This window comes from Lichenostomus cassidix, chromosome 4 (assembly GCF_008360975.1).
Source record: "Lichenostomus cassidix isolate B80296 chromosome 4, HeHo_3.0, whole genome shotgun sequence".
In the NCBI taxonomy this organism is placed as follows: domain Eukaryota; kingdom Metazoa; phylum Chordata; class Aves; order Passeriformes; family Meliphagidae; genus Lichenostomus; species Lichenostomus cassidix.
The window spans coordinates 31841397-31864241 of record NC_139484.1 but is presented as its reverse complement, the minus strand read 5'-3'; the positions used below and the strand labels follow the sequence as shown (position 1 = coordinate 31864241).

The 22845-nt window shown below is 35.7% G+C and overlaps 1 protein-coding gene across 4 annotated transcripts in view; it reads left to right on the top strand.

Moving 5' to 3' along the window:
* FSTL5 (follistatin like 5) overlaps positions 1–22845 on the top strand; it is a 266722-nt gene that overhangs the window by 78054 nt on the left and 165823 nt on the right. For all 4 annotated transcript variants that reach the window (XM_085058614.1, XM_085058613.1, XM_085058611.1 and 1 more), the window contains exon 4: positions 3396–3644. In XM_085058614.1, the coding sequence (XP_084914740.1) occupies positions 3396–3644 (249 nt within the window). The remainder of the gene's footprint in view (positions 1–3395; positions 3645–22845) is intronic.

The following is a 22845-nucleotide window of genomic DNA, read 5'->3' as shown; positions in this document are numbered from 1 at the left end:
GACTTATCTACACTGTCATTCAAGAAACCCAGGCAAACAACCAAAAAATTCTCTAAGAAACGCCAACAAACTGAAAAAACTCTTATCCATTATCAAGGTATCAAAAATATACCTTCAATAATAAAATATCCATGAAGGAAAAGTAATAGTGTCAGTTTCCTGAAGGTGACTGAAATAGTCAGGCATTCATAAATGGGCTGCATGTCACAGCCCATATTGGTTTAAAATATGGTTTCTCTTTTGTTAATGAAAAGATCCCTGTAGTTTACTAGCAGTTCTATTTCAAGATTAAAATTATGGATTGAAAACAAAAAATAAAATGAAGGATTTGCTAAATCTAACGCTTTTTGCAATTTGGACTGGAGCGGTGAAAAGCAGCAGAAGTTGGTTTTACGTAAACTGGGGTTTGGTTGTTCATTTGTATTGTTAACTTGTATCTAAACCCTTTTCTTAGTATCTCACAGTAGCTCTTCAGTATTTATTGGTTTGTTTACATTGTAATGATTGGGTGCATGCTTAGTTCAAATTTACATTTGTGAGCATTTTGTCACCTGTTTTAGAATTGCACGGATTTTATTTATTTCTTTGCTGTGATTGATGTGGTAATCTGGTAACAATGTTTGGTGAATTGTTTCAGAGCACACTTTTTAACTGTTTTTTCTTAACTATGCACTATAAACCACTTGAAACACTACATAGCTGCTCCTTTTCAGTACAGAACAGTGCCTGTTACACATGCTAAACTTCAGACTATAACTTAACGCTAACTGAAGGCTTCAGATTGTCTCTGGAGAAAAAATACTGCTTCTCTTGAGGTCAATGGGAATTTTACCACAGACTTCAACTGAAGGAGTTCCATATGAAGTGATGTATGCAAATTTATGTATTGTTTTGGAATAGTTAATGGTGTAAAATGAAAACATATAAAACATTTCATAACAAGTATAGTTTTTCATTGGGGCAGAAAAGTTGGTTATTTTTTGCTGTACATGATTGGTGTATGTTGACATATACCGATATTATAAATATCAATATATATTATGTAAATTCTTCTCCCTTATCTTAAGGGAGGTGTTTTGCATTCAGGCATCAGATTCAATTACAGTACTATGATGAAGTCCCAGGTGAAGTCTTAAATGGATTCTAATTTCATAACATACAGCACAGTACATTGTTGAGTCATCACACACCTCTTAATAATTCAGAGCAGAAGTCAGATGGAGATTTGAGATCTTTAGCTTGAATTTAGAAAGCAGAAATAATAATGGTTTATGGACTTCGGCCTTAAACTGTAACAATTTCATCACTTCCAAGAAGTTATTAGATTCTGTAATGTGTACATGATGTGTGCTGTAAAGCACTCTTTGACATTGTAAAGCTTTATCTGAGCTTAGTGCTGGTATGAGGAAATAGGGAAATTTGTTTTGTGTCAATTTCTGTCAGTTTATGTCTGTTTCTTATATGTAGTGGTGACATTGGTACAAGGAGAAATATTTTCAAAGAGTTACAGGAAATTTTTAATGTTGAATTGGGTTTTCCTGTTTCAAGTCATGTTGGTGCATGAGCAGTTAAACCCACCATCAGTCTGGTCTGTACATATGTACAGAAATCACTGTAGGGTAGTTATAGCAGCTGTACAACCCCTGAGGTGAATATGTAGTCCTCTCAACTTTGTGCTGAAATTGTTATCAAGTAGCATAGTGAAAGCATGTCATTAGAGCCAAATTTCATGGTTGTGTGCTTTCTATAGTACATTTGTCTAGAAAATTTGTGCTGTGTGAGAAAGCAAGAAATCAAGGCATGGTTCTCTAATACACCTGTAGGCTTCAGAAGAAAAAGTGGTGAGATTTTATTTCTGCCACTGAAGTGAAGAACATAAAATTCTCAGTGGCTTGAAGAAGTGTGCATCAAGCTATGGTATTAACATGTTAGCACTTCACTGTGGAAAATGAATCTAATATGAACAAATTACTACCAAATTATGCATTGTGATTTGCTTGTTCATGCTATTTTTATATGGGTTAGCCAAGTATTATTCAGCTAGGACCTAAGGATAAGGAAAATATTGCAAGGAATTAGAATACTTGGTGTTTGTTCTGGAGATTAGGAGTGTGGTGTGGAGTGAGAGAATAAAATGAAGTAACTGTGAAAGGCAGTGTCTATTCCCATTTTTGGTGACATCTTAGTATTTTTATACATGCTTTATAACACAATTATGTTATCAAAGCACCTATTTAATTGGCAATTGCAACCGACAATTCTGCTTTCATTTTCACATTGTTTTCACATCATACCCCTTCTCTTGCCAAGAAGCCATAGTTCGTTCTGTGTCAGTCAAAATGGAAAGTCAGGAAATAATAAGGAAATATTACTGTTCACCAAACTTCCCCTTTCACCAAGAGATTGGCTACTGACAACAGTGCGTATCTTACCTGGTGGCAGTAGCACAGACAGGATAGAAAGTGAACAGATGGCTTTGGTAGCCCAATGTCGACAATCAGTTTCCATGTTCTAGGAGCAGAAGGAGCTGGAAGTTGCGACCAGCAGAAATGCAGAAACGCCTCTATTTCTACTGCAGCATTCTTAAAGCTCCGTTTGCTATCCAAATCTCATTTGTCCTCATTGAAATGTCACTGGGGACTCCCATGACTCCTTCTAGCCACCATTCACTTGATATATCAGTCCTTCTCTTCCATGCTCTGTTCCCAGAAATGTCATTGTATTGTTACCACAAAGGTTTTGTGGGGTTTTTTTTTTTTTTTTTGGTGGGGGTTTTTTGTTTTTTGTTTTTTTTGGGTTTTTTTTGGGGGTTTTTTTTGTTCCATTTTCCATGTTGATTAAGAGCCCTGATTCAGCTCTGGTTATTCTCATGTATCGGTCTTATGTATGAATATCTGTTTCATCTGCCTGCCACAGTTTGTGGAGCTTCTGGAATATGCTATTAGTCATGTGGTTTAGTTTTAGGTAGCCCTGCAAGGAGCACAGAGTTGAATTCAATGCTTATGGACCTCATCCAATTTGAGATATTCTGTGATCTTATTTCTAGAGAATACATTGTTCAATTACATGCAATAGTATAGCAATCTTAAGGCAACAAACTTCGAATTTCATTTTAAAAGAAGTAAAGATTTACTATGAATTTTTTAATGAAGAGTAACTCTTTTTACTAGATCTTGCTCTTAATTACAGTTAGCCTATGACAATGACTAAAATTCATGATAAAGAGACAAAATTTGCTTAACATGTGGCTGATGTATGTTTAATATTAGTCAGGGATGTAATAAAAGAAATAATCTCATTTCATTTACACTAATCAATCCTTTTTGTATCTTGCATGCAATTAAGCAAAATGTAATTAATAAATCAAAGCCTTTTTTTTTTTCTTTCTTTTTAAGGGTATTTTGGTCAGGATGGCCATTTTGGGTCCTGTGAAAACAAATACTGTGGTCTGGGCAGACACTGCGTTGTGAATGGGAAGACTGGCCAAGCTGAGTGTCTGTGCATGGAGCACTGCAAACCACATTACAAACCTGTGTGTGGTTCTGATGGAGAATTCTATGAAAACCACTGTGAAGTGCACAGGGCTGCCTGTCTGAAAAGGCAAAAGATCACCATTGTACACAACGAAGATTGCTTCTTTAAAGGTAAGCACGGCTGAACAGTATCTGGAATATTGCTGTCGGGTATGTGTTTTCAAGCAGTTCAATTAAATCTCTGTAGAGTCTGCACTGAGTTTACAGTGAATAAATGACTTGAAAAGTTAGTACAGTAAGTATTGCACTCCAGAGATGTCTTATGGATTTTTTCTTTCTTTTGTTTATACTCGGTGCTCTGGGCAATCACCCCTTTTTAACCTGAATAAACCAGTTGTCTCTAAGAAACTAATCCATGGCAGCTTTCCTTACAAATGTGGTTGCTGACCTCATTCATCTGAATGTACTTAGAATCCCAAAGCCTGAAGGATATTAATCTTTGTTACAGGAAAAACAGAATTTAGGATTTCAGAGGGGTTTTGGAAGGTTGTAGGACTTGTGCTCATATTTGGTGTCGAAGTTGATAGATCAGCAGCTTGCTCATGGCTAAATGCGTCTTTCTTGCTTTGAATTTGGATAATGAAGAGTTTACTTGTGTACTCATCAAAGCATGCAAGATTAGTTACTTTTTAATCTTTTGAATGCTAAGAGATGCCAGGCTGAATGCTGAGAGATACACTTTATGCTGACAATGTCAACAATTGCAACATGCTCTCTTTTCGTATAATTTGAGCACACCTTGCAGGTTTCTGGAACTCTGCCAATACAGACCTTGCTTAAGCATATGTGAGTAGTTTGACAGATTTTGAGTGTGTTTTCACTGCTTAAAAAAGGTGGATGGCTTTGACAGGAGGTGATTTTTTTTTTTTTAATAAGGTCCTTTTTTGTTAGTCTGTTTAGTGCCTCCAGCAAACATGTTAAGCTCATCAACTTGATCAAAAAATGCTAAGGTGTGGGTATCCACAGGTTAAACTGGTGGTGTGGAGATCTTCTAACAGGAACTGCACATACAAGTAATAGCAAAGGTTTAACTTTGTTCAAAACTAACTGTGGACGCTGTATAAAATTGATATATCATCACAATATATGGGCTTTAAGTAAGTAGCATGTGTTCTGAGGTATTGGAAAATTAAAATGTGGTTCTAGAAGTCTAGCATGGGGTTTGTGGGGAATGGTTTCTGCAATAACAACAAAACATGAATGCTTCCATCTTAACAATCACAATCTCTTTTTTAAAAACTTTGATGATGCAACTCTGATAGAAGGAATTGTAGTAAAAAACCCACAAAATATTTAAATTTATGGGACTAATTTTGGTTATTTATTGTGGTTTTTGAACAGAAATAATTTCAGAGCATGTGTGGGAAAAATTATAGTTTTACTACATTTTTCCACCTTATAAAAAGAAAGATTTATTTATGGAAATCAGAAATAAGACAGTACATCAGGTAGAGATATTAGCCAAAGGTTACCTTAAGTTTTGTTAGCTCATCTTAATGTTTTAAATTCTCCACGTTTCTTCCATGCTTATTGTTGTGGACAATGGGGTACCTGAATGGTTCAACTTCAGACACCTAATTGAGATGCTGGATTAAAAATGTAAAAAAGTAGGTTTCTCCTCTATTCAGTTGCAATCTTCAGTAAAGGACCAGGGTATCTGAGTGACTTTGTCCGAGATGCCATCTGAAAACTGTTATTTATGAGGGCACTCAAGTTCTCTAATTTGAGATATAACTACGTGCCTAAAAATAATGTAAAATATTTCAGTTTCTCTCTTCTTTCTCATCTTATGTTGTCTCTAGTGGTGTTAAACAGATGAGACTGGGGACAGTTATTTTTCTTTCTATTATTTAATATATATGGGCCTTATCAAGCTTCAATTTCTTCTGTCTTAACTTCAGCTCCTTCATTGGTGTAGTAGAGCACAGTGCTGTTAAAGCAGTGTTGGCTTTCATGATTGCTGACCTTCTTCCACCATTTATAATATATCTATATGGTAAAGAGGCAGAAGATGTAAAACTATTTTTATGTCACCTCTTTCTTTTACAAAACATTGCTAAGCTAAACACTAGTAGATTGCCTTCAATAAAGCTGAAGGTTCTGCCAGTTACAGGTCAAAAATATTAAAAAGCTAGTAGGAAAAACCCCTCAGCAGTGCTCCCCCTGGATAGAGAAGGTGAACCCCATCACTATTGATGGTGTCAGCAGGGCACTGCCACATATCCTCCTTGTTAGTTTAACTGACATCCTCTAGCAAAAATGATCTCATTTCAAGGAGCTGCTTCTGAGACCAGAAAAGTTCTAAAAAGATCAGAAGACAGATATTCTGAGCACTTTGCTTAGGCTTTCACAAAATTCTTTAGAGGAGGGTAGTCTGAACTGGGGCAGGGTATGAGGGGAAGGATTTCCTGCAAAATCCTGTTACACGATAGGGTAGTCACTGTCAACAATGACTGTATTAAGATAGCAGTTAAGTATTTTTAATTTCTGGTTTATTGATAATCATTGATTTTTCAGATCAAACTACTGTGTACTTAGCTTTTTCTTTTTGTGTGTGTGTATTTTATCTCCAACAAGGTCATGTTTTGGCGTATTTGTGTTTCAAATCCTCATAATGGGTTCTCTGTTCTCCCCTCTTCAGGGGGAAATATTTCTTGATGCAGAAATTTTAAGTTTTAGATCGGGTATGGAGCTCAAAATGAGAGAAGCTAAGAAATACACCTTATTTAAATGAGCAAGCTTACCAGAAAACACTAGTATTCTGTGTCTGGAGAATAAAATCTTTAAAGCTAATGTTCTATACCCCCAATTAACATTACAATAGTAGCTAGGTAGCTATAATTATTTGAATAATACCTCTTATAACCAAATGATTTATAGTTGATCTTAGACATCATGAGTTCTACTTAATGGTTTGAAAATTGCTGTTTTAAACACTTATATGATAAGTGGAGTTTAAGGATTGACTTGCTAAATGAGAGAGATCTTTGGCTTGTATGTTGAAACTCCATTAAAATCACTGAGAAATGTGTGTCTTAGCTAAGCTGTGCATAGAGCACAGACAAAAAGCATCAAATCCTTCACTGAGAGGCATGTCTGAAACATTTGAAAAATGCATTTTGTGGCAGTGAAAGCTGTGTCAAAGCTACACTCTGCTGACACGTTGTTTTTTTTTTTAAACTAAAACTGCAAATTCTTGTCCATTACCTGCTTTTTATTGTAGCTTATTTATTTCCAGATTCCTTGGACTCTTTCCTTTTTTCCTTTTTTCTCCTTTTCACTTGCTGTCTTTATTTCTCCAGACCAAATTAATTCACCCCTTTTTCCAAAATACGTGTGGAATACATGCAAAACAGTAATTGAAGTTGAAAGTTTTCCCTTGATGATTGAGACTGTTATGCAAATGATACATTTTTCACACAGATCGAGATAATGGCCATACTAAATTAGAAATTACTTTTCCTCCACTCCTTCTATAATTATTCCCTCAGTTACTTATTGGCATGTCATGATGCATCAGACACTGAACGATTTTTCCTACTGGCTTGGTTAGATGTTTAGATGCCAACTGTGACCCTGGGAGTTAGTCAATAAACTGTCTCAATTTCTTCTCATATAGAAGCAAAATGAATTCTACGGAGAAGCTAATTACTTATAATCCCCTTTTCTGTGAATTTAAATTAGAAGTATGTTGTATACCTGTGGAGTCCTCTATTTCCTTCAGATAAAGTCCAGGGTCCTGTAACTGCATGTTAGTGAATGAAAATTTTGCAATCACTTTCAGAGGAGCTCTCAAGCCTAAACAATCTAAAAAAATGTAAAATATTTAACATTATCCAAACAAAGTAAGAGAACTCTTTAGAAATTTCTTTGTGATCCAAGGAACTTTCTAAGAATGATACTCATATCAAGGAGAAAAAAAAATTGAAGGTCAGATTATTCATTAGATCTGATATTGACCATATGATCTGGGAAGTCTGATATGCTTTGGCACTGCTTTTACATGCTGGGTAAATAAGTGGTTCACGCAGAGCATGAGCATGGGAGCATGCAGAGACTAGGTGGGCTCTGCATGCTTTCTGCTCCCAGTGTCCTGGATGCTCTCAAGCATCTGAAACACTTTGTGTTTCAGAGCAGCTTCAGTTTGGTGTAAGAAAAGCAATACGTCCATCTGTGAGTGTGTTTGGCACTATTGACTAACTCCTCCCTGGCTCCTGCTAGCTGTAACTCTAACAAGCCCCAGAGGATGGTGATTCAAGTGGCCAAGAATTATTTTACTTGGTTTCTGCATCCTTATCTTTATTCTGTGCAGTGGCACTGTGAAATTAATCACTTTGTGCAGAATTTAGAAGGCTGGAAACCTTATTCTTCAGCTTCTATAAAGTTCTGTTGGACCCATGTGGGGCAACATACTGGGTGGTAAATGGCATTCTCAGGATGTCAAGTTTCAGTCATATTTTTGTTTTAGTGTTCACTTATTTTACTCCATTTCCCTAAACCCAGGCCAGTAAATCTAAGAAAGAGATTAAAAACTTCCCCATGACAAACTTCATCATGTATTTTCTATGCACCCTGAGCTTCTTGTACATTTTACATTATATTTATTTCCCACAGTGATACACTCAGTCATTATGACAAATGGAAATTTGTTTTGAATCTTCAGGAGTGTAGCAAATACTGCTGTGTACTTTGAATTTTACAGAATATTTCTGGAATAAAGTTGTCTTCATATGTAAGCTTTTTACTTATAAGTAGCTTCTGTTACATCCTTATGATATAAATTTTAATCTCTCTATTTTTGGCTCATTTTTCCCTTGGTGAATATTTTTGTCTATTAAAAAGTCTGTGAGCTTCAGTTTTCTTACTACTATTACTAAAATGTCTCGATATCTAAAGACTGCTACACCACTTGCTTTTCCTGTGACTATTCCTAAGTAGAAACTTCAGTAGGAAAGCTTGCTCCCAATATTAAGTTGTTCGGGGTAGATGATAGGAGCTGAGTGTGGACAAATTCAAAATAAGTATGGGCAAACTGGAAAAAGTTCAGAAAACATTAGCAAGAATGACCAAAAGCAGTAAATGGCTTAAAAGGGATATGAAAGCATCTTACAAAATCACCAGGGCATGCTAAGACTGGATATGAGTAGGCTGCTTTGTATTCAAAAAAAAGAAATAAAAATTATCAAATGAGAAAGCAGGAATGAATTCAAAGCAAGCTTTGGTGTTTGACACACAGCAGATCCTGTGAGTAAAGCAACACAGGATTTCAGCAGCAGACTGTAAATACTAGAAGGCTTTTCCTTTTTAAAGAGGGCTGGGGGAAATGAGTTGAAGTGAACTAAATACTAACTATCCCAGAGAAAAGATCTACAATGCCTGTCTAGCCTCTACAGTGACTGCCACAGGATTAGTTCAAAGACTGTAATTTTTAAATTTTTGTGTGTGATTTGTGCCCTAGGTGAGTGTGATCTTAGACTGGTTCCTAAAATACTGACACATTCATTTAGAAGCACTGACATTTACTTAATCTTATTTGATGTTCATATACTTCAAGAGCAAGCATATAAGTCTGTCACCTTATCAGTTTCACTTCAAGAAATATCTCATCTCGCCTTTTATATATAAATCTTAAACACATTATTTAAGTTTGATCATCAGCCAGTCTTTCAAAAGAAATTTAGGATATGTTACTCTGAATATCAATCCAGTGTTTTCATTGCAAAGAACTTTTTTCTAAGATGTATTTGCTTTTTCACTTTGACTATCAGTTGGCTTCTCTGTTGAAGTTCTCAAAAACATCGTTATTGCACTCTTTCTGAAAGCCTGAATTCCTGCATGTAACATCACCCTTATGGTTGCTGCCAATAAAGTGTCAAGCTGCAACTATCGCTTCAGAAGTATGTTCAACACAAGCTGTATTATAAAAAGAAATACTAAAAAATCTTTCAGAACTCGAGGATGGTGCTTGATCTTAAAATGTGTTTGATATGGTATAGGAATTATTAGACTTAGATTACTAATTCAGCCTATGATCCACATATCTTCACTTTAGTGCAACACATAAGAAATATTAAATCCTGGATTCATTCAGGGATAATATTAGTAAATGCACATTCACAGAGTGGTAAAAATCACTGTTAATGGCAGGTGTGCTACTTCTTTCAGTACTTTGTTGGAAAGTGATGCTCTAACCAATGGAAAACTGGCTCTTTTTAATGCCCTTTGGAACCATACTAAATTTTAGCACTGCTTCTCTACTCTGTGGTCCCCACATGGTTCATTTTCTTGAGTTGCATTGCTCATGAGATTTGGAGAACTGGTTGTTTTTCCTCCAACATCTGTGCAGATTTGTTTCAAATATTTCTCTTAAATTCCCCAGTTGGCTTAAATTGCTTTAACTAACTGGCATGCAAGGCTGACATATGTGATACCTGCCACTAGATCTGCAAAGCGGAGCTAAATTCAAGGTATTTATGAGAACATGCATAAAACAAGCTTAATTTAAAAACTAGATGTTCAACATACCCTGCTTCAGTGCTGTTGGTGATATTGTATCTCTTTGCAACTGAAGTCTTGAGCTCTGCTCTCTCTTTCTTCCTTTGCATTGAATTCATACCTTTAAAATTTTGGATGGGGAAATGACAATCCTGAAACAAGTTATGAACAGGGGCTTGGCTTCTTTTGACTGACTAAAGATATACTGCAAAGGCATCCCTTATCTTCAGTGTCTGGAGCAGTCCCAATCTTTGTATACCAGTTCCTTCAGTGCTGGGATAAATATATGAATCAGCTCTAGGTATTATGAATTCTACATTCATACAGTGATGAGGAAGTAGTGTTCTCAGAATTAGTTAATCTCTGTATAAAACTTAATGAATTTTAAAATTTCTTGTAAGGTCATCACCACGGTTTGATACCACACAAAGAAATGGGTCTATGGGCATCACAGATTTTCACTCATAGAAAATTTAAAAACTTTTAATTTTTCCAGTAATGATGTTGAATCTATTCAAAGAAGCTGTATTAACCTGAAAGCTGCATTCTCAAGTCTTTGTCAAGTCGCTAAATCAGACAACCAACTTTGTAAAATCTTCCTTCTTGGCGATACTAAAAACTTTGACTGGACTTGGTCCTGAGCAATCAGCTCAAAGTGGCCCTTCTTGAGCAGGGGAGCAGCACCAGGTGATTTCTGAAGGTTTCTTTCAACCTAAACCATTCTATGGATAAACATCTCTGAAAAAACATCCTTACTTACACACCTTCAGGCTGGTTTTGAAGAATCAGAATGTAGCACATGGTGCTAAAATTCAGCAAGCAGTTTTTGGTACTGTTGAGGAAGAATTGGAGAGATCAGAGGAAGAGAAACAGAAGCAGAGTCCTGGCAAAGTGGACAGGTAGCATTAGAGTCCTACTAGTGCCCTCCTTTCTAACCTGGCAACTTGGGCCTGCAGCTCAGGCAATGCCACTCATTGGACAGATATTCTTTGCTCTCCTGCTTTTTCGTTACTGTCATAAAAGTATTGGATTGTAGAAGTATGATTCCAATAGTCTCTGCAACCTAAATTTCTGTTCTCAAATAGCCTTTATAAAAAGGTTTAGGAAAAGGCAAAAAAAGAACCACTTTCACGATGTTCTAAAATAAATATTAGTATTGCCTAGTATTGAGAATAGCAAATGTGTTTAAAACTGGAAAAAACCACGTAGCAGTAGTCAATAATGTAGAGGCACAATGGCTGCTTGTACTTCAAACCTAAAACTTCTTGCTGCTAGTTAAATAATTATTAAATAATTAAAGAATTATTTTTAATATCAAATTGGTGGTATGGGATAGTGAAAATTCCTATACAATAAATCAAACTAAATTTAAGCTGTTTTCTCATAAATTTATAGTAAATAAAGGAAGCCTTGTATTCAGGCAGAGATTTAAGTAAGATACATAATTTTTAAGTTAAGAGTGAGCACAAAGTCTAAAGCTACTGAACATTGGTTGGTCTAATGCAAACTTTAAAAAGCTTTAATTAAATAATGTCAGAATTATCATTAGGTCTTTTGGGAGACTTTTCTGGAGGAACATATTGTTGGCCTTTAAAAATCATTAGCAATTGGATACATATACAAGGTATTGGCATGATATTTGTAATTCAAGTTGGCTAGTATATGGTATACCAACTTAAAAAAAACCATAGCTTCATTTACAAAAACTGAATATTTTGAAGAGAAGTAGGCATGCAAAAATAATTTTTAATTTCCACATCTGGTTCTAGTGGCTAATAATGAATGGGGTAAGTAAATCTAGAGTGAATAAAACCTGTAAGTTTAAAGCTTTCTCTTGTGGTTTGCCATTTACTCTCTTTTAACGTAAGATGGTAGGTGGGGTTTGCAGTAAACTAAACCTAGAAATCTAGTGTCACCTTTTCAGGGTTATGTGCTCAATTGTGTAGCATCTTAGTGGAAGCTGAGAAATTGAATTGGTTCAAAGAAACCTAATCTACTCAGTTGACAGTAGCTAGTTTAGGCAAATTCTGTCATATCTTTAAATATTGGGGGTTTTGAACTTTCTTGGAATCTAACAGAAAATGGAGAATTTAAATAATGAGATGCAAGATCCAGATGCTTCCAAATTACAATTCTTAGTAGTTCCCTACCTAAATGACTTCCAGTTTTTCCCTTTGATTTCTCTCACCTTGTGACTAGAACACATAGTGATACAAAGACACATTTCTGCCACCATGCTTGTGACGGCAGCTATCATGTTGTTATTATTATGCTTTTAACTTGTAAAATTATGGTATGAACGAGTATTAGAAGCAACTAGAAAATAATTAGCCACAAGCACTTTCTACAGAAGAAGACCTGGGCAATATACTCTGTGCCATAGACAGGTAAATAAAGTAGCATGATTTTGATGAACATTGTAGTGTGTGAATTCTATTTATTGTCAGGACTTGGCAGTTTTTATATACCTTAATTAAAAAAAAATAAAGTATTTATAGCACTGTAAACAGAGTTTATACTGTTACTTCTGTAACAGAAACCATTGCAAGCAAAAGATAATAATTTAAAGTTTGACAGAGACCTATAATAAGTGATTCAATTATAGCATTTTTTTGTCATGGAATTGTTGATTGTACAATATTCCTTTTGACATAAACTGCAGTTAAAGTAGAGTATATTATCAGACTGTATCCTGAGATAAAACAAATATGGCTCATATTTAAGTTTATGTAGAATGGCCCAAAGGATCCTTCAGCTGAAACTGATTTTAAAAGATTAATTTCAGAAAATCAAAATAGTTAATTTTAGCCTTGTTCTTATTTATTTTTCTCTTTTTTTGACTCTGAACTTCTCCCTTTTGCTGTCACTGAAATCAGAGCTCCGTTACTGATTATTTATAATAATTTCCTTGAAATTTATATTATTAGAAGTTTTTTCTTTCCATTAAGAAACTAGTCTTTTTCAGGGGCCTTAGCAAATGTACTTGTCTTGATACTCAAGTGGAGAGTAAATGAAATTTGATAAAGTGGGTGATGAAATCTAATTAGATTCTTCAGTTTATTCTTTATCTGGAATCATAATGTGAATTTAATTTAAAATTGTTGAAAACAAACAACAGAAATAAAGGAAAACAGATTACAGCAAAAATAAGTTAAACTGTAGCCCTAAGAAATAAGCTAAAGTAAAATTATACAAAACTTCCACTCACTAAGAATGATGTTTTTGCGTGATTTGTACTGGCTCTGGGTGCAATTAAATCCTGAACTATATACTGCCAGGAAAGTTTGTTTCCCTCAGGGCTGGAACAGATGGTGGAGATTCTTCTTTCCTTCTCACCATTTAGAGACTAAGTGTGCTGAATCCCTACAAGAAAAAGTATTCATGCCAAAAAAACTGCTGATGTTGTCCTTAAAGCAGTAGCATTCTCATCTGTATTCCCTATAGGGTTGTTACTAAGACTCCTGGTAAATAGGCAGTGCATTGAAGTTTTGCTATTAGCAGTTTTTTAATAGAGATTCGATATCTGTCTAATAATGTTTGTTATTCAGAATAGAGAAAGTGCTACTGACTAATAAAATGGCAAGTTTTCATTTAGTATTCAGCCTGTTTGTCAGGATATTTCACTGTGCAAGGAGAAAGCTATGAATTAGCATTTCTCAGTCATCACTCTGATAATTAGAAGAATAAAAATCTAAATGCATGGAGAATAGCAGAAGTGTTGTTAATCATGAACACTCCATACTCTTAATCCCACCTGGAAAATGAGAAAAAAGCACTCCTGGGATCTAATAAATTGGCAAGCCTTGTATATCAGTAGAAAAAAAAAAAAAAAAAATTCTGAAAGAGGGAAAAATATCCTTGCGGTGTTAAATACTAATTATGGTCAAGAAGTTTCATTAGTGATTCTAAATTTAAAACAACTGCTGAATGGATCAGTTCTTTGTTATTTTCCTATTCCATCTTCTCTTTTATAAAAGTCCTTGCCGTTCAAACAGAACATAAAGACTTTTATTGGTCCCTTATGATGCAAACTATAGTTGTACAATCATCATTTTAGAATATGAGCTCTGTGTGCTCTTAGATTTGCTGTCACTTTATCACAATTGTAGAAGCATCTTGAAGTGTATTTGCTTAAGCAGATGGTGAATGGCTACACTGGGAATATATCTATCTTCTTTACTGTATGATGAAGTTTTAAAGCAGACATTTTAGCTATGGAAGTTGGAAAAACATACTTTTGTGATAAATCTTGCAGGGAAAAAAAAAAACTGGTAAAAGATTTGAAAGCCCCTAGTAATACTGAGTACGTGAAATCGGTATAAATTAGATAGTTCAGTGAGTACAACTGACACATACAATATATAAGAATGCTAATGCTGTCTTTAATTTTTACAGTATTTTAAAATTAAGTATTTTAAAAAGAAATTAATAATCACGTGTTTCAGATTTTTGTGTACAAAAAATCCCAAAGTGCTAAGGGTTGCTGTGGGGCAAGGAAAACCTTCCAGTTTGTATGGGTTTTTTTCTGACACTATCACTTCAGTTAATGCAGGATCTATTTTAAACCAGCCTACTGAGTCTGATGAAGATTAGGGTCATTGAAATCAGTCAGCTGAAAAATATTTGTTATATTGCAATAATGAAGATGTAAAAGGGAGTCCAAGGGAGAAAATACTGGGTTAGAAGTTTGAAATAAATAAAACAACAAAAAAAACCCCAAACAAAAAACAAACTAATGAAAAAAAACCAACCCAAACCCAAAAAAGCTATTGAAAACACACTGGTGGTACAAATAGTGTGATGTAAACCTGAATGTTGTTCTGAAATGGTCTCAGGATTTTCCTGAAACATAAATCCAGTTGATCTGGTAAACTTCACAGCTGGTGGCAGTTCCTCACTTATACTGGATGGGTTTACCTACTCAGTAAGTTTTGGAAATTTACCTCACAGTTTAACTAATTTTTTAAAGATTGTCTTGTATGATTGCTTTAAAATATTAAAAAGTTCAGAATTATTCTGAAAATGTTGATGCTTTTAAAAAGTTAAATTAGACTTGCTTTGCTTATGTCCACTATTTGTAGAGAGTAGGTAGTTGAAAAAACATGAAGAAAAGGAGAGAGACTCTTATGACATTACATGTGCTTGTTGTTGTGGTTTGGGGTTTTTTAGTTAGTTTGAATTTTTTTTGTTTGTTTTGTGTGTTTGTTTGTTGTTGGTTTTGTGGGTTTGGGTTTGTTTTGTGTTTTGGTTTTGTTTGTTCATTTTGGGATTTTTGGGTTTGGTTTTTTTTTTTTTGGTCATAATACTGCTTATATTGGACCTTGGAAATACAGTAAAGAGAGATATTTTCATTAATCTTTTGCTCTCAGTGTACTTGAAATAAGGTATAGTCCTGCTGGTATAGGCAACAGGAAGATTACATAGACAATGATAGAAAGACATTAATAGGTTAAGTCAAGAGTTAACAGTTATGGGGGCCCCAGGAGTACAAATGAAATTGCCAGTTATAAAAACTTACAACCTTTATTAATTTTTGTAGTTCACAGGTAAATGAGCATAAGTCTAGGCACAATATGTATGGCCATTAGAGTTGTCTTAATATTCTCTTTGTAAAACCAATGTATACATTCATTTATTACTTCGAGATCAGTTAAAAAATCTCCCACTTCACCCCAAAAATAGTGTTTAAAAAAACGCCGGGAAATAATTGCTTCTTTTTTTGTTCTTTTACTCTGTTTTCAAGTGTTAGTGGTGATGATGGCAATGAGGATCCCTTTTAAGCCTAATGGGGTCTGTGTGTGCATTGTAATATTTCGATTTCATACCATGAATTGTGTATGGATGGGGCCAGTCTGTGGTGCCTGTTTTGCATACTTGCTTCTGGAAGATGACAATCTGGCTATGTAGACTAAAAAGGGTTGTTTTCCTGAGCAATGCTACTGTTCAGATGATCAAAGGATTGTGATATAGGATGCATTGTAGATATATTTTCAGCCTACCTGTACAAAGTATATTTTCCTGAGTTGTATACAAATTTTTTACAAAACATTCTGGACCTTGCTTGAGCTTCAATTTAGCACATTCCCAAAATCATTATATTAGCACATAATATTATACTTTTGCTGAGTGCACACTTAAAATGCTCCTGAAATGTTACTCTGAGAATAATGGCTCAGGCCTCTGAAATGTAGACTCTGTTAGAATTTCCAGAGAAGTGAATAATTCTCTTCCCTTTAAATTTGTGAGCTTATTGGTAATGGAGGAATAATGGTGTTCAGCAGAGTGTGTAGGCTCAGGTAGAGCTAATACTAGCTTGCAATACAACACAGGGACAGAGATTTCCTGCAGAATTCCATTTCCTGTTGACTTTATATGTCTCAGTCTACCGGTATATTTTGTGTTTTTCGTTCCCTATGAGACAGTCCTAACTTGGAGAATTTTTCTTCATGAATGGCTTGAAGGGATTTATTTTCTCTCCTGAAGAGGATGTACATCTATTATGCGAAACTTCCATCTTCCTTTGTATTTTAGGTAATAAAATACAGAGGAGATATTCACTGAGTCTGGCAATTTTGTTTTTCTGCTTTGTTTTGCATTTTGAAAACTGCATCACTGAGTTTTTTTCCTCTCTTACATGACAGGTGTGACAGTTGAGACAAATTGCTGTCACCTCAGTGTTCTGTTATTAGTATTCAGGATCTGCTTGGTCTTTCTTGAAGTGTCCTTGGTCAATTATTTTTGTTAAGGTTGGACATTTTTTTCTCATCTCCATCGGATCTCAATGGCTGTAGAAGGAATTGTAATGCTCTGAGATTTTGTTTCTTGTGGAATTACCTGCAGGCAGCTAAACATCACGGGAAGGTTTTTAGAAAATTAACTTAATCCTAGCCAAAATCAGGACACTGTGGACTCATTTTGTTGTGTACATTCTAATGTTTTATTCTGTACCACTTATAGTACAGTAGTTGCTGAAGCCTGGGTTATCTAGCCAGCTTCTTTGAGTCAGTGAATAAAACTGCCAAAGAAAATTCTTAGTTTTTGAGGTAATTCTTTGTTTGTGGGTAAAATTAACCCACAAAGATTGTATATAGATGTATATATGCAAACCAATAAATAATATTAAATTTATGCTTATGTGATAATACATATCTGGGCCTGCTAGGGAGATTAGATGAAAACATCATGAGGAAATCACAAAATATTATTGGGAACTTCCAGAATATTTAAAACAAACAAGAACAAAACAACCCCAAGACCCCAAACCAATGAATTTTAGCTTTGGTGGAAAGAAATTATAAAAAGCTTGGATGGAGTAGGAAAAAAAATGTTTCAAGTAGTTGAAGAAGATGAGAACATTGGGGTTTATGCATGACTGAGAAGAGATGGATGAAAAGAAACATCCTAGAAGTTCTTGAGGTACTTAAGGGAAGAATGAGAATAGCCTAATTCCTTCTGCCTCTGTTCTAACTTTCCGCCTTTTCTTGCTGTTTCAGTGTGGAGAAGTTGCTATATTATACCCCTTCCTTTTAGTAGATACCTGTTTGTTAAAAAAATAACCTTCCAAAGGAAGGATTTATTTAAAGGAACCTTGATGTTTTTTTGTTGTGCGGTTGAGATTAAGTTTTCATCTCTGTTTTGAATCTCTGCAGGGAGTATTTCCATCAGTGTGAACACTAAATGACCAGTTGAGACTTGCCTATGGAAAAAAGTTCCTTGACTTCCTGTTAATCCTCTCTGCTGATAATCAAAATTGGTCTGCTCTGGGCAGCTTTTAAAAATGTTTTGGTGATCTGAATTTTCTTGACTGCTAATAAGATTCAGGAAAAGACATCAAATAGCTTTGGGATACATTTCAAAGAAGCAGCATTTAATAGCATTTTAACAGCATTTGCAGGCAATAGCACCATTTCCTTAATAGCACCGTTTTCTTAAAGGTAGAATCTTATCCATTGAACTATTTTCTATTTCCTCCACTGACATCTAGTATCAACTCTCAAATACACCTCATACCATTATGACAGTCATAGCAATTCAACCAGTCTAATAGGTATGCAAATATTTCCTTAATTCACAATTTGAAAACAATGCCTTTGAACAGTCTTCCAGACATGGTTTTTATGGGCTAATTCATAGAATTGTATACATATCTGTAGGCCTTTTGATGACTTACTATATTTTGGGAATGCACAGTTATTTGCTTGTGACTGGAAATCCAAAAATGTTTTCATTTTAATAGAGTTGATATTAAAACAAAAGGCAAAAGTTACATTCCTGGTAAATTATCTGGTACATAAATTTATTAAAATATATGTGGCTAAAGTAACACTAAGTTTTCCTATAGATAGATATATAAACATATAGTGCTGCTTATTTCCAGGACAGGATGGTGTGGCATTTCTGATTTAAGGCCTAATACGAGAGCCATGTCTGTCTTTCAGCTGACTTCAGTAGGTACTTGAGCAACTCAGCATCGTGTTAGACAACTAAGAACACCGACCTGTTTAAATAACTTTACCTCATATCATTGATTTGTGAAACTGTAGGATTGAGCTAGACATGGTGTACCAAGGGTCAGGCAAGAGGTGAGCTCTGTAGGAAACTGCTGCTGTGTCATGGAAACAAAATAATTTGCATTTGCCAGTGCATAATAACTGATGCAATTTTTATAACGACACAATATTTCTTTCAATTCTATTTCTTCTGCTGAGAATATGAACTGTGTTCAATGGTCTGCCTGAAGTAACATCCTGCCTGAAGTAACATCGTTATTATATTTCAGTTCTACCTTATTTGCTGTTACAGCGAATAATGGAAATTGTACTTATCTGGTGCAGTTATATTAGTAAAAGTCCATAGAAGAGGCATGTAGCATAGCCAGCAAAAGACAAAGTTGTTGGGGAAGTGTCCATGTCTGTGTACTCTCCCTCTCTCTTCATCTCCCTCCCTCCCTTTTCATGGAATCACAGAATGGTTTGGGTTGGAAGGGACATTGAAGGTCACCTGGTTCCAATGCTCCTGCCTGAGGCAGGTGTGCCACCCACTAGACTGGGTTACTCCAAGCTCCATCCAGCACCACCCTGGGCCCTTGTGGTGGCAGACAGGTGTAATGTCCTTGTCACTTAGCAGGTCTGCTTTTGCTCTGCCACTCTGTGGAGCACACTTTATACACTATAAACTCCACTGCTGAGGATAGTCTTCCTTTCATTGCTTAACCAGATAGCAGCTACCAACCACCTCTACAAAGCTTATCTAAGGCCATCAAGCCTTATGAGTACTTTTCCAGAGTGGGCTTACAAATTCTGTATTTAAATGCATTGTAATAAGTCAAATTAAATATCTGAAATGGTCTAAACAAGTGTGCAAGACAAATCTGTTTTGTTGTTCACAGTATGGAATTCTAATAGTGAGCTAGTAGATGATTTATTGTTTTACAGTAGTAAGTTAGTAGTTGATTAAAAAAACCTGAATTATTAACATTTTCTGATGAGACAGGTACTCAGCACAGTAGAGTACTCATATGCTCTAGGAAGAAAGGATTAATACCTCTGTAGCCATACTGAGAAAAATGTCCAGCAGGGGGAAAAGAGACTGAAAATTAAGTCTGAGAATGGGTGTCAGTGATGGATGAGAAGAAAAATCCCTTAAGAAATATAATCAGAGTTCTATCAGGAGGAATGGATGACCCTGTGACTCAGGCAATTCTAATGCAAGTAGTTGTAAAATAATATATCTCTGTAAATCAATATGAAGGAAGAAAAAAAGCATAAAGTTTAAACCCAGAAAAATAGGAAAGTAAGATGTCACAAAGCAAATAATTTCAGATTTGCTGATTGCAACCTGCAGTGCAGTTCATTGTATGGACACAAAGAGCGTCCAAGCTTTGAGCAGGGAAAGGGATTTTGGAATATCAAGAATAATGTTGTCTTACACTATACTTTGCGATTCCTATACAGAGTTGTTTTATATTTTAAAAAAGATCTTTGAAAAAGCCATTTCTGAGTTCTGAATCCTTCATGTCATCTTTCAAAAATAACAACGTTATTTTGACTAAATACCTGAGAGCAGTAAATATGGAAGTATCCAAGATGTCCCTTGGCAGATCAATTAATATAAGATCCAAGAGGAAAAGCAATTGCAGGAAAACTGCATGAGATCTTTAATTGAATAGCCAGTAACTCTCTGTACACTACCATAACCCTTTAGCAGGAATTTGTAATTTATGTGCTAGTGATTCTTTCAATAAATTAATTAGATAAAACTCCTTAATGTTCCTACCACACTTAAAATCAAGACTTTCTGAAAGCATAGTCTGCTTTTGTGCAGTGCTGGTTTGATGCTGCATGGCAAAACGGACTTTGAAAATGGAATGCAAGTTTTTTAGGCTTTTCACTGTAATTTAGACAAGGGAGAAGTAGGTGTGGTCACAATTGTTGAATAATTTTTATATGGAAGCTACTAATGTTCAAACATAAAAAATACTAGGCTGACCTTTTGTGTAAGAATTGTAATTTTCTGCATGGAAAAATATTGTTAGACTTGTTTCTAGGGAATAGACAAATTTATGACAAATATTTGACTAATAAGTACAAGATATGCAAAGCATATTTGCCAACATCCATTTCATATTCTGTGGTACATTATGCAAGGTGAAACTGTTAATTTTTTTAGTTAGAGTTAATGATACTCATAATTTCTAAATTGTTTATGAGCTGCAAATGTCCATGATAAGTCGGCTGAAGTTTCATTTTATAAATTTGAAGGAACTATTTGACTTGAACTGGTGATCAGATGATTGGATTTTGCTTGCTTAGTGGTTTATGACCTGAAGAATATTACCTTGATGATGTTTCCATATGGAATATATTTTTTCCTCACAGCAGATTTAATGATACTGAAGAAGCTTGAAAAATGAATGTGCATGGTTTTGTGATGATGTCACGAGGGATGATCATAAAATGTGTTTTCAGATACCAGTGGGAATAGCATTGCAGAGGAAGATTTAATTCTGTATTTCTGGTTAATAATACAGCCTAGTTGACTGTTTCAGACACATTGTTACTAGTGTTATCCGGCTTTTTTTTTTTTTCTTCTTTAGAAAGAAAGCTTTGAATTTTGTGTACCTACTCCAGTTTTTTGTCCTTTTCAAAAATTTGCTCAGTTTTGTGTGAACCTATTGGTTAACTTGCACTGTTGCATGCTTAGTGGAAGTTAAATTTGGCACAAAGTAGTCTCCAAAGATTTAATATGAGCAGAATGTGCTGAAGTCCAGAGATTGAAGGTTTGCACAGGTATCTATTTTGTTATTAAGTTCCTGCTGGAATTTAATTAGAATAAAAAGTAAGGAGTTGGTATCCCTGCAACTACTTACAACACTATAGAATTATAGAACATTTTGGATTGGAAGAGACCTTAAGATTAACTAGTTCCAACCTCCCTGCCATGGGAAGGATGGTATTCACCAGACCAGGTTGCTCAGGGCCCCATCCAGCCGGGCCCTAAACACAGAATCACGGAATGTGCTGAGTTGGAAGGAAGCCACAACCTTCATCCAAGTCCGACTCCTGGCCTTGCACAGGACAGCCCAAGAATTACACCATGTGCCTGAGAATGTTGTCCAGACACTTCTTGAACTCTGTCAGGCTTAGTGCTGTGACCAGGTCCTGGGGAGCCTGTTCCAGTGCCCAACCACCCTTTGGGTGAAAAATCTTTTCCTAATATTTAACCTAAACCTCCTCTGACACAACTTCAGGCCATTCCTTCAGGTCCTGTCTCTGTCACCACAGAGATCAGTGCCTCGTCTTCCCCTTGTGAAGAAGTTGTAGGCTGGGATGAGGTCCCCTCTCAGTCTCCCCCAGGCTGAACAGACCAAGTAACCTCAGACACTACTCATATGGCTTCCTCTCAAGGCCCTTCACCATCTTCATTGCCCTTCTTTGCACATTCTCTAATAGTCTAATATCTTTTTTATATTGTGGTGCCTAAAACTGCACACAGGATGAGTGTAGAGTGGGACAAACCCCCCCCTTCACTGGCTGGCAATGGAGTACCTGATGCATCCCAAGTTGGCCCTCCTGGCTGCCAGGGCACTGCTGACTCATGTTCAACTTGCCAGCGACCAGGAGCCCCAGGTCCCTTCCTGCAGTGCTGCTCTCCAGCCTCTCAGACCCCAGTCTTGCTGTGCATCCAGGGATGGGCCATCCACAGCCTCTATGCAGAACCCCTTCAGTGCTTCACCACACTCATAGTGAAGAATTTCTTCCTAACATCTGATCCAAACCTGTCATCACAGTTTAAAACCATTACCCCTTTTCTTGTCACTATCTGGCTGTATAAAAGGTCCTCCTCCATAATTGTTATAGATACTTACCATATAACTTGAAAGTATTTCTTGCAATGGGATGGCTAAAATAGACATAGCATTAATAATTCTGATAGATCCACATCCTCAGTGACAAATTTCTCATGTTGAGGTTTGTTTTGGGTTTTTTTTTTCCTTGTATGGACATAATCCTATTAAAATATCTGTGCAAGGAAATGTGTATACAACTGGACAGTGATACAGTTGATGTTCCTTTAACAATAAAGACTATGTAAAATACCATGGTGTTGACTTTTTGGGGGATAGTTGTTTTTTTGGGGTTTTTTTGGTTGGTTGGTTTATTTTGTCTGGTTTTCTTCCTGTTTTTCTACTAATATGCTTAAGAAAACTAGCTTGCAATGACAGCTGCTCTGTACACAGCATAAAATGTGTCTGTCCTATGAGAGTAACCATATAATTTCTCTTAGTACCAACTAGATGAAATGTTAGTTTGCTCCA